Below are 14,274 nucleotides of genomic sequence, written 5' to 3'. Positions count from 1 at the left end.
ATTTTTTTTTCAATTTCACAACACATTTCCCATTTGGTATTTTCATGATCTCATCCATTGCTTAGAAGGCCAGACACATCAGGTGACTACTCTTATCGATAAGCTCTCGGGCTTTTGGTCCCGCATCCCACTCTCCCAGAGTCTCTCTCATTTCCAGTGAACAAGCTCCATTGGGTGGTTTGGGAAAATGGCGGAAACGGCAGAGCGAACAATCCTGCGCAAAGACCAGCTGGAGATTAGCTTGGGAAATGAAAAATTGCTTATCAAGGAAGGCACTATCAAGGATGATAACCCACTAGACCTCAGTGAGCCCTTCCGGGAACTGTGCAGTGCTTGCCGCAAGGGCGATCTGAAAGTCTGCCAGGAGAAAATTACCGAGGGAGTCAATGTTAATGCCCGCGATGCTTACGACTACACTCCTTTGATCTTGGTGAGTCTAGAAGAATGCCCAAAGTATATAGTAATTTCATTGAAAGTCCAGTAACTAAAACAAAGATCCCGGGGCCAGGCCAGCCTTTGTGGGCACTATGAAGTTGCACGATTGTTGCTGGAATCAGGTTCCCTGTGCGAGCGAGATACTTTTCAAGGAGAGAGGTATCTTGAGTCCCAGACCTTGGAAGAGTTACATCAGCTAATGCCTGTATTGTGATCATAGATGTCTGTATAATGCCCTCAATGACCGTATACGAAACCTTCTACTTGAATACGACTATTCAAAGTCAACCGATCCATTACAACCTCTTGCAGCCCATATAACATCGCTCCTTACTCGGCCTACACCGCTGACATCGGATATTATGGTGACCGCTTCGGACGACTCAGTCCACCTGCATAAGTTCATTTTAGCTGCGCGGTCTCCATATTTCCATGGTAAACTTGCAGCCGCCCCGGAGTCGACAACTTGGAAGCTCCCCAGCAGTATTTCACCCGATGCTTTCACTGCAGCAATCAGATATCTATATCTGGGAGAGCCTCCTCGTGAGCTTCGGAGTGGGCCAGGTACCGGGTTCACCGAATCCGAAGTTTTTGCGGCGATCGATAAGATCTCTAGCCACTTGGAAATTCACAGTCTCATGGACAGTATTCTGGACAGCGGGGACAGGAGAATGGCCAGACAGCGAAGGACGATAGAGCTTGCGAAGGGCCGAGATCAATTGGAAGGATGGTTCCGCACCAACGTTCTCGGCAACAAGATTGTTATTGAGACATCGAAAGTCAACAAGGTGAAGTGGGATCGAAGCAACGCAATTTATGCGGATGTCCTGCTACAAGCAGATGACCTTCCGGACGAGGTCGCAGATGGTCAATCTCCAAAATCGACCTTATTCCCATGCCACCGAGCAATGCTCCTTCGTTCCGAATTCTTCCAAACCATGTTTTCGTCCTCGTTCCGCGAAGCTCAGGTCACAGAGCATCTGCACATTATCAGCGTCGACTGCGCACCTGACGTATTGGAAATTATCCTCACATTCCTCTACACCGAGCGCGCTGATTTTCCATTAGAGGTTGCAGTTGACGTCCTCTTCGCCGCCGACATGCTTTTTATCGAGAAATTGAAGACCAAGGCTGCCGTTGTAATTAGCACTTTGGGCAGTGGCGGCATGTCTCAGGCCGAAGCTGCCAAGACTCGGGGCCAAGATGATGATGATATCGATATTTATGCCATCATGCGTGCTGCCTGGTTGACTCGTGTACAACGCTTGGAGGAATTTGTTGGCCGATTCCTGGCATATCGATTAGAGGCCCATATCGACACACCCGAATTTGCGGAACTGATCGCGGAGTCAGCATCGCGCATCAAGGCACGACAAGAGACTGACTCTATCGAGTTGCTGGATGATATTCGATTCTACCTCAATGAGCGTTTCCGTTTAAGGTTTAATGATGCTGGCCTTGACGAGATGATGGATGAGCAGCCGAAACCCGTGGATGGCGATGTAACAGGGCAAGCCGAGGATGGTGACAAGCTTGCAGATGGTATTGAAGCTCTAGATGTGTCGAAAGCCCAAGTCATCGCAAGGGAAGAAAGCAAGCAACATGAGCCAGCCGAAAATAACCGTGAAATTCGCACTTTAGATGGAGTGCTTGTCGAGGACGAATTTGATGAAGATGCAATGAACTATGACATCTTGATGGAGAAGCTAGATGCTGTCCTGGAGACTTTGAACCTCGAAGCTTAGACACCCGATCTTGCGCCTCGGCAGACGGAGACTGTCTTCAAAGTTAAGTGCCAAGGTTCCAGGCAGAGCCATCATGAACATATGAAAATGAAGATTGGACATATTTACATATCATTTATACATTTATATACACTGGGGAAACAGAAACTAGAAATACATATCAGTCGGAGTCCATGTTATCAACATAATGTACTCAACATTGCAAGAAGCTGTTCTTGCCACTGGTATGGCCAAACGGAAACTCCCGGGTTGCAATCCACAACTTATGCACAATGGCAGGACCTTGGCTGTCGGCGGTGCTTGTGTATCTGGCTATACGACCCTGAGATATGGGTGACGATGACTTAGTTGATGGCAAGACGATTCACGTGGGCTCGCGAACTTCACATTCCGGAATACTGATAGAAGTATGCGGTGTCCACAATCAGTATTGGGGTCCAACGTAAAGGTTTCATTGGCCGGAAAGCCGCCCTCCAAGGCAAGGAAGGGCCCAAGATCGATTCAGAAGAGGGGAGATCATGTTTGGCGGAAGGGAATGGTCTGGAGGCGTCAACAGCCTAATCAACGGCCTTCCTGCGGACGTTCTTTGTCGCTGCTGTCTGTGCTTCTTTGTTTCTTTTCTTGGATTCTGGTGTCCAAGTCTCGAATTTGAGTTTCGATCATCCCTCTCCGTGCTGTCAGATTCGACCGCATGCCTTGGAGAGCTATCATTTGCTCATCAAAAGTCGCTTCTTGGCGTTTTTTGGTATTCTATGATACAAAGGGAATCCAAAATTAGCCACAATTATGTAAGACGTCAGATAGACAGCCAAAAAAAAGACATCCCCTCTCCTCTTAGAATCACATTCATGCTCCTTGGTTCAAGCTTATGAATGAATGATTACTCACCTCAACAATCTCCTCGTTGGTCTTTATGCCAGCCCCATACAAAGTTCCTGCAATAGTAACAGAAGTCACAGCAGCAGCTAAGACCGCTCGACGTATATTTTGAGGCGACGGCATCTTCTAGAAAGCGTCAAGATTGAGGTGACAATCAAAGAAACTGTTTGACAAAGAAATGTCCGGGGTTGCCTGACCGCCTTCCTAAACAGGATAGCTATTGAAAGTTATCAAAGACGCGTCGCGTTTCCCGCTCTCTCCTTATCAAGGTTTCACGTTCCACTTTGATGGATTTACCCCCCACCATCCACGTCAACCATGTCGTCCGGCAGCTCAATCCCCCGTCGCCGGAATCAAAGCGAAAGTGCGGGTAGTGATGTTGAATCGGATGCCTCTGAGCAAGTCAGCCCTAAACGTCCTCGCCTGAACCCCGCTCAGGAAGCTGAAACTCCCGATGAAGATGGGTCTGCAAGTGATGATGATGATGATGATGACGATGAAGGCGAAGAAGAGGGAGAGGAAGAGGAAGAGGAAGAAGGAGAAAGCGATTCAGCCGAGGAACCCGAAGAACCGATGCCACCACCACCTCAGAGGCCACTGAGAGCATACCCGGGATTTGGACCTGACGGCTACAAGCCTGGCGCAATCGTGCGCATAAAGATGACCAACTTTGTCACCTACACCTCCGCGGAGTTTCACCCTGGCCCCAAGCTCAATATGGTGATCGGGCCAAATGGAACTGGCAAGAGTACTTTGGTTTGCGCCATATGTCTTGGACTTGGATGGGGACCTCAGGTATGAGATCTAGACTCGGGCAATAATCTTGATTATACTGATATTAATTTTTCTCTTCTTCCACAGCAACTCGGACGCGCCAAAGATTTGGGTGAATTTGTCAAGCATGGCTCTCGAGAAGCAAAGATCGAGATTGAACTCGCAAAACGCCCAAACGACACTCGGAATCCTGTGATTACCCGCACCATCAAGCGGGATGGCAATAAGAGTACGTTCACACTGAACGGGCAAGCCGTTTCGAAAGATGCTGTCTTGAAAAAAGCACGGGATTTCGCTATTCAAGTCGATAATCTGTGCCAGTTCCTGCCTCAAGACAAGGTTGCCGACTTCGCTGCTCTTACCCCCATCAAGCTTCTTGAATCCACCCAAGAAGCAGCCGCTGGCCAAGAAATGCTTCTGCAGCATAACGCCTTGAAGGATCTCCGAAATGCGCAGAAGGAGATCGAATTGAACAACCGCGGTAACAAAGATATGCTGTTGAATCTTGAACAGCGACAGGAGGCGCAGAGACCAGATGTGGAGAGAATGCGACAGAGAGTCGAGATTCAAACAAAGATCGACAATTTGGAATTCTCGCGCCCCCTTGTCGAATACAAGGACTTCTTCATAGAATTTCAAGAGCTGAAACAACAGAAGAATAAAAGCGACCAGGAATATGCCCAACTAAAACGTGATCTTGCACCCGCGCTGGAGGCGGTCAATTCCAAAGTGGCATACAAGGATAAAGTCAGCGATGTGAAAGACTACCGCGAAAAACATGTACAACATCTAGCCACATTGGCTAAAAAACGCTCGGATAGGATGGAGGCACTAGATCTCTCGATCAAGGAATGCGTGGACAAAATTGATGCCGAGAAAAAATCTGGCAAAAAGCACAAAGATGAAGCCGGTGCGTTGACGCAGTCAATCAGCAAATTGAAACGCCAGCAAATGGACGAAGTGGAGTTCGATCCTCAGGTGTTTAACGAGAAAATAGTAAGTTACAAAGAAGAAACGCAGAAGAACCAGGACTAATGCTTTCAACAGCATGCAACAAGGCTCGAAATTCGAGGAATTGAGATGAAGGCCACAGAAATCCAAACCAGCAAACAGCCCCTAGCAGCAAAGTTCGGCCACCTGGAGCGCTCCATAGCAACAGAAAAGCAGCAGCTTGCTAGGCTAGATTCACAGATTGGCCAACAAGAAAACAAGCTAGCGCAATTGTCTAGAGACAGCCACAAGGCCTACCTCTGGCTCCGCGACAATCAGAACAAATTCGAGAATGAAGTTTTCGGACCCCCCATTGTGACTTGTTCTGTCGCGGACCCTCGGTATGCTAACGCCGTTGAGTCGATGCTACAAAGAACCGACTTGATGGCGTTTACAACGCAAAGCCGAAGCGATTTCCGTACGCTACAAAGAGCCCTCAATGGAGATTTGAAACTTTCCGATATCTCTATAAAGACTATCACAGTGTCGCTTGACAGTCTACAAGCTCCGGTTCCTCATGATCATATCAAAAGGCTTGGATTTGAGGGGTTCGTAAAAGACTTTCTACAGGGCCCTGACCCAGTTGTTGCTATGCTTTGTCATGAAAATGGTCTCCACAGGACACCCGTCTCTTTGAAAGATATTACTGACCAAGCCTACTCTGAGCTTGTAAACCATCAAGACATCAATTCCTGGGTTTCTGGAAGACAGACCTATAATGTCTCACGGCGTCGAGAGTACGGCCCCGGAGCTTCTTCAACTCGCGTGCGCGAGGTAAAGCCTGCGAAGGCATGGACTTCTCAGCCTGTGGATGCGGCCATCAAACAACAACACCAGGATAATATTGTGCAATGGACAGCTGAGAAAGATGATATCAAGAAGCAAATGGAGGGACAAAAAGAACAGCTAGAAGCGCTGGGAAAAGAAAGGGATCAGCTTAAGGAAGAAATGGTATTCGAAATCCCCCTCCCCCCACCCTATGCTTGTTGACCTCCTGTCCACATATTAATAATTGTGTATAGGTTACCCTCGAGAAAGAAAAAGCCAAAAAGCAGACCGAATACACGAACTTCCGCGCAATCCCTGACAAACTGGGTATGATCCCTCTCTTGATCTATTTTATGTTCGCAGGGACCCATGCACTAACTCTCCTTCAGCTGCGCAAGAGGCGAAAATGGCACACCTTAAATCTGCGTTTGAGAGTATGAAAGAGCGTATTGCCGACATTCGTAACCAGCAAGATCAGATCGCCATCCAGAGGGCCGAGGCTGCTGTTGAATATGCCGTAAGTACTGCCGTCTATTGCGGTGGCTTTCTGTGCTAATATGTTACACTACAGAGTGCTGTTGAGGAGCTTCACAAAGCTTACGAGGAGCTCGTTCAAGTTGAAGTTCGACATCTAGAGGCTGTTTCCGATCTTCAGAATCTCCGCAATCGCCACCACCAGTATGGAAAGATGCTCGAAGTAAAAGCCATAGACAACCAAAAGATGGAAAAGCGGTACAGTGAAGCACGAGAAAAGGGCCATAGATTGAAGAGGACGGCAAAGAAAGTTTCAACGGAAATGGCTCAGAGACCGGGAGGTCCAGATATCATCGAGATGCTAGCCCCGGAAGATTACAACATGGATAAATTCAATGCCGACCTGGACTCCGAAAAAGCCCATTTGGAGTTGACCCAGGGCGGCAGTGCCAACATGATTGAGGAGTTTGAAAAGCGTGAACGACAGATCGAGCAATTACGCATCAAACTTGATGTTTTCCAGGCCGACTTGGATAAGATCCAAGTGAGTATCGATGAGGTTCGCGAAAGCTGGGAGCCTAAGCTCGATACGCTCATTAGCAAGATCAGCGACGCCTTTTCAGACTCATTCCAGCGCATCGGTTGTGCTGGACAGGTCTGCTTGGACAAAGTTGAAGCCGAGAGCGTGAATGGTGAGCGTGGCGGCAGCGAGTTCGATCAATGGTGCATTCAAATCTGGGTGAAGTTCCGTCAGAATGAAAGCCTGTCCCTTCTGAATGCCCATCGTCAATCCGGTGGCGAGCGAGCTGTGAGCACCATTTTCTATCTAATGGCGCTTCAATCACTCTCGGCATCACCTTTCCGCGTGGTTGACGAGATCAACCAGGGTATGGACCCCAGGAATGAGCGCATGGTCCACGGTCGCTTGGTGGACATTGCCTGTGCACCGAACGAGGAAGAGACCGACGAGGATGGTAATATTGTCGGCGGTGGTGGAGGTGGACAATACTTCTTGATCACACCGAAACTTCTTAGTGGATTGACCTACAAGCCTGGCATGAGAGTACTCTGCATCTACAGTGGCGAGCATATGCCTGAAGATCACGGTGTCGACTTCACCAAGGCAATCAGCAAAATGAAGGATCTCGTTGCCAGAGGTGGACGGCCCAATGGCACGGCCAACCCTTCGGCCCTTGAGAGTCAGAATCGGGTCAATGTCTATGCCTGAGGGATTTTTTTTCACTTTCCCTCCATGACTGATCTTTCCGGTTTTGATTTTCAAAAATTACAACACAATAATGACTTAAGATTAAGATACCTTTTCCAGTTTTTTTTTTTTCATATTTTTCCCATGTTTTGTTTTTGTCTTCCTTCATTCCTTGTTTCCACGATGATGGGAATCAAACCTGGTTGAAATACATAGTTCAAGTTTGGGGTGGGGGAGTGGGGAAAGTACAAGCATGATCATATCAGTTCTCCATTTTTGCTACCTATCGGTAGCATTACATTTACTTTGAAACTATCCTTGTATACATTGTACATATATGTTAACAGTTGCCATGTTGTAAAGAGACCTCCACGAGCAATCAATGACCTGCCCAAGTAGGTATCGTCAAAGTGGAGTACGAAAAAGTAGAGTCTCCACCGCGAAAGACTTGATTCACTGGGCTCCATGCATGATCGGACATGCCGTGTCTGTGCCCACTCTTCTAACTTGTATCATTGATTCATTCCCATGGACCAGCCCCCCCCCTGGTCTCTGTGCCCCTGCTCTTCCCCTTCGGTAGTTGAAGATGCGCGAACCGAAATTAGCAACCGCGTACAAACAAGATACCCGGGGATGAAGTGGATCGGGGGTACGACGAGGCTGCAGGTCAGGTGTTACATTACTGAACATTTTGATTGTCGATCAGGCTGAAAATGGGGTCGCCAATTTACCGTCGGTGGCTTCCGATGGAAAACTTCAAGGCTTAGTTCTTCAGTGAGGATTCACATCCATGTTCTGATGGAACAAAAAGAGAGGGGTTAAAGGGAACAAAGCAAGAGTCATCTACTATTACAGATCGAAAGGCGCTACTCCATACAAGACAAAGACCTACAACAAAAAAAAAAAAAAAAAAAAAAAAAAGAGAGATATCGGTATCGCTCTCCCTTACCTCTTTTGCTGACCACAGAACCCCCTCGTCAGCACGAATAATGGGGGAGAAAACAGCCCCCAGTAAAATATGATTGATTAATGAAAGGCGCAGACCACATTGCAGTTGTCATGCAGATCGACCACCGGGCGTTTCCGTCGCAGATCACAGGCTCCATCTTCGGAGGTTTTGCTTGCCAATCGTCGACGTTGGGCATCCCCTCGCTACGGCCAACTCTAAATACCCATGTCTGTGGCGGGCTTTGTCCCTCCAACCCCTCACCGGTCACCCTCCGCCGGCCTCTCACTGGGTGTGGCGTAGCTCCTCATGCACACAACCCCATCCGGGCGCATACACCTATATCTGCGTTACAACCTGCAGCCGATGTACAAGGCTGATCGACACTGCGCCTCATCTGCGGTTGGCGGAGAGGGAAAGTTGATTGGTTCGATATTCCACGATCCCGCATGGTCGATCCTGCCAGCCCCAGCCCAGTCAGGATTCTCTGACTTGGATTTTTACCTTGGAAGTGTACATGCAGGCATTTTGCTTTGGCCTTAAAACTTGAACAGATTATATGCACATATACGTTGCATTCTGAGAATTGCGCATGGGACTAGATGTAGACGCTTTGACTTGCGTTGAGGAAAAGCTAAGCTCCCACCCAAAGTCAAAAAGAAGAAAAATAAAAATAAAAAAGTTCAATCTTTGGAACCTTTGGAACCTGGTGTGTTTTTTTTTGCTTTTGATAAACGCTTTTACTTGCCTGGTCCAGTTCACCGCTTGATGTATATTCTAGACCTATAGCTATTATTTGGCAAGGTTTAACTCTACTTTTTATGGTTTGCAGGTTATATGACGCAGATTTACTAGAAAGAAAAGAAAGAAAAAAAAAAGAGGTATCCAGTATAAACCTAGAAAATGCATGCAAAAATAGTCGCTTCCAAAACCCAACCACAGAAGTCAGCCCATGACGCGCGGACGGTAATCCGTGGCGCTGTTCCAACGTTCAAGTTAAACCCTAGTCTCTACGCCTCCACGCCTTCACTGCTGTCCGGGACCTCGGGTTTGGAACTGGTTAGTATTCCCCAATGACTCGGAGCCGGACCAAAAAGAAAAATGCCCACATAAAAACAATAAACTAAACTAAACTAAACTAAATTAAATCTACTTGTGGCAGCTAGATAAAACCCCCTAGTCTTACAGTAGACTCTTACAGTTACCGGGTGCGGAGTGGAGGCGGGATCTGCGGGCGCTTGGAACAACCGACGTTCGCCCATGACGGACGCTGATTCGTCCGTTCCGCCATTTGCCTCCCCGTTCGCCCCCAATGGAGAGAATTACAAGCATGGAGCTTTGCACGGACCGCGTCTTTTGTTACTTTGCGGTGTGCTGGTGGTGGTTGGTGCTGTACAGATTATAACAGGGCCAAGGTCAAGATCAAAATCAAGATTACAGTACGGGCACATCAGCCAAGAAAGAGCTAGAGAATACCGAAAGGACTAAAAGATAAAAAGAAAAGGCGCAGTGAACATTTCAAAACATCGCTGGAAAAGTGCAAAGTAAGTTTGAGCAACATCGCATTTCGCACCCAACGAAGTTTAGTCTGGAAAATCATTCAATGTTATCCACCTTGGAACGTTTCAAGTTCAAGCTCAATTTCAATCTTAATCGCCGAATTCTATTCAAATTGATATTACTAACTATTCAAATTGGAAAAACAATTTATGTTTTTTCAATGTTATGTCTTGGGGTATTCGGAGATATATTTCCACATGCATCCCGCTACTGTAGAAACAACGTCGATTCCTGCCCTAAGAGTACCTAACCTAGGAACAACACGGTAACCCCTGGAACCTGGTGTAACTCGAACCTCGAATTGAATTTTGAAAAGTCATTTTATTCTATGTATTCCCTTTCCGACCGATCCCCGTGTCACACCAAATCTCGGTCACGGACGGGGGAAACGGGTTGGAAGTTGGAAATTCAGATCTGGTCGGCCATATTACAATGCCCAATGAAAGAGTCGGGTTCGACTTCGCTTAGGTAGAAGGATGGGGTTCAATGTATGTAACCCCATGTTTGTGTCACTTAGGTACCATTTTTGGTCGAAACCGTGCATTTAAAGTTGGATTTCAGCCTGTCTCGATGCACATGTGCTTGACAACGTGGAAAGGGCGCTCAAGGGGGTTACGAGTACATCACATCACATTGCTTTTTAATCCTCCGTTGGAAGCGAGCACGCGGTGTTTGTTTTCTTTTTCTTGCATTTTTCTTTTTGATTGATCTTTAAATAGCAATGTTATATTATATTATATTTTTACTTATTTTATTATTGCTGTTGTCTTGCGCAAGCATGGGGGTCAACCGATGCAACCGTGGGATGATCTACACAGTCTCCATCACGATTCATAATATGTAGTACTATGTAGAGATGCACCCAAAAAGCAACATAAAAAAATGTAAAAAAGAAAATCAAAAACATTTAGAAATCCCCCTGCCCCAGATTCCTTGTATGGCCATAGTACATCAACAATCCGAATCAAATCCCTCAAAATCGAAATTCTGGGGCAATTCCACTCCAAAACTTTGTTTACGAGCTACACCATACAAAACCCTGTCGATGGGAAAAATTCATTCCCGGACAACTCTCCTCGAATCAATCCTCAGTCGATCATCCAGGATCTCCCTCTAGTGCGTGGTGCAAGTACGCCAGTGCCACGTCTCCCACACCTCCTATCCTGCACATGGGACCTCCGTTATCCCCTCCCGATCACCCGCATCGCATCAGGGTCTGAAACGATCGCCGGTCTGGGCTGGACTCGTACAGGACTAGTTCGGGGGGAAATAATAATCAATAATCAATAATTTACCAAGTAGCTAGTTACTAATTAGGGGTGGGGGGTAAATACAACACGTACTTTGTGTAAAAGTACGAATGTACTAGGTCAGAGGGTCAATCAACTAACACACGGGGCCCCTCGCTGACCTGCACGTAGATGACGCCAGCCCGGACTACTGGGAAGATGAAGTGTGTTTCTTGGAGCGGACTACGCCGTTTACGGAACTATGTCCTTGGGGTGTGCGGAGGAGTGTTCGAAAACGATATCAATTTGGAGCGCGACTCATGCAGGATATAGTAATGCTTACCAACATGACAGTGATTGGCATGTCTATGGGAGAGTGATGGGACAAAGACCCAGTTTAGGCAGGAGGCTACTAGTTGAGAAAAAAGAAAAAGAAAAAGATACAAAGCATGTATACAGTAGAACTCGGATGCGAAGGGGAAAAATAGAAAGAAACTCAAAACTGGGTCGATAGACCCGTTGATTGGAATTTTGAATTTTACTTGTGATGTGCACCTCCAGGAAGCACGATGATGTACATAGAAGTGATACGCAAAGTATACGAATGAATGTTCTCCCAGACAAAGAAAAAAGAAGTAAGATGAATCCACCGCTAAGCTCGGAACTGCAGCTCGGAATTCCCAGACCCCAAAAATATCAAGGACAAAGATCTAACCTCTGCAAATCATGTGCCTCTGTACATGTACCGTGTACATGTGCATCAGTTGTAGGACTCGTAACACTTCCAGCTACTTACAGGATCAGGATCATGATCATGATCTACGGTCAGATGAGAGATTATCAGAAAAGCCCAAGCCAATCCAACGCAGCACCCACATTCCGCATCCGAGGCATCTACATGTATGTAGTTCATTTCGGAGAGATCACTGTGGAGACATGATTGGTGGGCTCGTGAAATGTGAGGTAGCGTCTACATGTACACACTAGTACATATAGCTGTAGAGGCTCAGAAAGCAATCTGGGAAGTACAGCCGGATAGTCATCGGCCCAGTCGAAGAACCTTGGAACAAATGCCGAAACAGCCAATAATGTCACCAATTGAATTTTAAAAAAGAGAAAGAAAAAAAAAAAAAAAGGATTGAGGCAAAACGAACGGAAATCCCCCCTCACCTCCCGAATCAGTTACTGCAAATGGAGTAGAATACCCGCCTCCCCCGCCCCTAGATAAAAGGAAACCAGGGAGGAGGATAATAAAGAAAATCAAGAAAAAAAAATACGAAAAATGAATAAAAAAGAAACCCCTCAGAAAAACCTAAATGAGAATGCCCGGCCGATCGGCAGACGGGGTTTATGCCTGTTTGGGAATAGTTCGATATCGCTAAGATCCTGGCTTACGGAGTACATACTTGGGGCTTGGGACCGAGGGTCGATCCTGGCCGTGACGAACAGGTCGTGTTTCAGCACTGCTGACACATTTCAGTCGGTTTCTCCGATAGATCTTGGTGTGATCGTCTGTCGATCTCAGGGGTTCCGAGTTGGACGGAGTACTTTTTTTTATGTGTATAACCAATCTACGGTGATTATGAAGGAGGTTAGGTGATGGGCCTGGGTGATGAAGCACTGACTACTTTCCCTATTTGATTTCCAAGCTGTGCCGTACTCCGTACCAGTGCCGCCAGTGAGTGTGTATGTATGTACGATCTATGTACTCGAATCAGACAGATGCTTTTTGGTAATTTTTTATTTTTTATTTTTTTTGCTTTTCCTTTTGCTTTTGCTTTTGCTTTGCTTTTGTCACGTTGCGTATTCTATACGGGCGCTTGATAATTTTAGATTTGTGCATCTGCTTGCATGCGTTTGGGTCATGACTTGATTTTACCCTTTTACGTTGACAATGAAGATCACAGGAACTTTCAATATTGACGTTGGAAAATATTCGAATATCGAATTTGCCTTGTATATTTTGCCTTTGCCTTTTCTAACCTATTTTGCCGTGTCTTCCACGGTTCGTCAGGGGCTATACGAATACGGCATACGATCACGGAGTATCCGCACGGAATATGCGCACGGTTTGGAGGTGTGTAGAGGTGAGTTGTGCGGGATGTCCGCCGTTGACCGATGCTTTCTAAGGATGTTTAATAGCGAGAATTATGCAGATCACCGTATAAAAAAAGAAGCAAGGCCCCCAAAAAAGAAATAATTTAAATGTATTTTTCTCGAAAAAAAGAAATATTCAAAATAAAATCAATTTTCCCCAAATTAAGTATTAAGTAATACCATAATCCTTAGAAATTTGCCTACCGGAGACACTGCCCGAATGGAGCTATGGCCAGCAGTTGCCTGGATGATCCACCGCGGGGCGATCAGCCGGATCAGGAAGGAGGTTAGACGCAGAATGACAGGTCCGCTTCCACGTCAGTTGGACACGTCAAGGGGACTCATTTCCACGTGTGAAGAGGGTCTTGGAGTAAAGGGAAAGCTGGGCAATTTCCAAGATTGGGAATATGGGATGGATTGTGCATACCACGGACCAAGTTCTGTGCTATGATTAGATTGGATTTCGATAGTTGCGGCTGTTGAGATGGAAGAGGGATCGCGATCCGGGGTTAGTGATCCTCTTGCGACGATTATAGAAATTGATGGATGAGTTAGTGAGAGTCTATTCAATGATGTGTACGGAGTTTATACTGTTGTTGTATAGGATCGTGATTTAACCAGTATTAGTGTTGATTAATATTGATTGAATTCTGTTATTTGTCTGTTGTTTTTCTTTTTTTTCTTTTTTTTCTTTTTTTTTTTTTCTTTCTCGCTTTTTCATCTTAGTCTGGATTACTAATTCCACAGTTAATCTAAATTAATGAAAAACGGGATTTGATGGGATTCTGGAATTCTGGAACTCTGAAACTCTGGAACTATGGAAGGGGACATTCACGGTCCGTAGTTCAGGTCCAGGATTTACGGGATTTCCACGGATTCCGGACATTAGACCTGCCGAAGTGAAGCACTAGTTTTCCACCTTCCCAAGATGGTTCAAGGTCCCAGGGCCCAGCCCCATGCAGATCGTGGGGAACATCTCTATACTTTGGTTTCCGTATCCGTGAGGTCTTTGAACATGATAATTTTACTAATTTTTCTTTCTTTTTTTGTCTTGCCTCCGATCGCATTGTTTCTTTCTTGTTCATTCATTCCATCTTGCAGCTCCAGGTCAGATGCACATGTATCATGCAAGTGCCATGTGTTTGCCAACCGCGTGGTTTGGACATGTAA

The 14,274-nt window shown here is 46.2% G+C and overlaps 5 protein-coding genes across 5 annotated transcripts; 4 read left to right on the top strand and 1 right to left on the bottom strand.

Annotated features, from left to right (window-relative positions):
* Positions 1-187: 187 nt before the first annotated feature.
* Positions 188-2,180, top strand: N7466_010162 (ankyrin repeat and BTB/POZ domain protein; the record flags this gene model as incomplete). Its single annotated transcript, XM_057169551.1, has 2 exons — positions 188-430; positions 720-2,180. The coding sequence occupies 2 exons, from the start codon at positions 188-190 to the stop codon at positions 2,178-2,180; spliced, it is 1,704 nt and encodes a 567-aa protein (XP_057016942.1).
* A 561-nt stretch (positions 2,181-2,741) lies between these two features.
* N7466_010161 (uncharacterized protein) lies at positions 2,742-3,182 on the bottom strand (the record flags this gene model as incomplete). Its single annotated transcript, XM_057169550.1, has 2 exons — positions 2,742-2,930; positions 3,069-3,182. The coding sequence occupies 2 exons, from the start codon at positions 3,180-3,182 to the stop codon at positions 2,742-2,744; spliced, it is 303 nt and encodes a 100-aa protein (XP_057016941.1).
* A 195-nt stretch (positions 3,183-3,377) lies between these two features.
* On the top strand, positions 3,378-7,293 carry N7466_010160 (DNA repair ATPase SMC5; the record flags this gene model as incomplete). The annotated part of the gene is made up of 6 exons (XM_057169549.1): positions 3,378-3,854; positions 3,921-4,829; positions 4,881-5,774; positions 5,846-5,918; positions 5,981-6,108; positions 6,163-7,293. The coding sequence occupies 6 exons, from the start codon at positions 3,378-3,380 to the stop codon at positions 7,291-7,293; spliced, it is 3,612 nt and encodes a 1,203-aa protein (XP_057016940.1).
* A 1,038-nt stretch (positions 7,294-8,331) lies between these two features.
* Positions 8,332-8,598, top strand: N7466_010159 (uncharacterized protein; the record flags this gene model as incomplete). Its single annotated transcript, XM_057169548.1, has 1 exon — positions 8,332-8,598. One exon carries the CDS (start codon positions 8,332-8,334, stop codon positions 8,596-8,598), a length of 267 nt encoding a protein of 88 aa, XP_057016939.1.
* A 523-nt stretch (positions 8,599-9,121) lies between these two features.
* Positions 9,122-9,482, top strand: N7466_010158 (uncharacterized protein; the record flags this gene model as incomplete). The annotated part of the gene is made up of 2 exons (XM_057169547.1): positions 9,122-9,277; positions 9,420-9,482. 2 exons carry the CDS (start codon positions 9,122-9,124, stop codon positions 9,480-9,482), a joined length of 219 nt encoding a protein of 72 aa, XP_057016938.1.
* Between the last annotated feature and the right edge of the window lie 4,792 nt (positions 9,483-14,274).

Source organism: Penicillium verhagenii, assembly GCF_028828195.1.
Source record: "Penicillium verhagenii strain IBT 33310 chromosome Unknown utg000010l_segment0_segment0, whole genome shotgun sequence".
In the NCBI taxonomy this organism is placed as follows: domain Eukaryota; kingdom Fungi; phylum Ascomycota; class Eurotiomycetes; order Eurotiales; family Aspergillaceae; genus Penicillium; species Penicillium verhagenii.
This window is presented reverse-complemented; position numbering and strand designations above follow the sequence as displayed.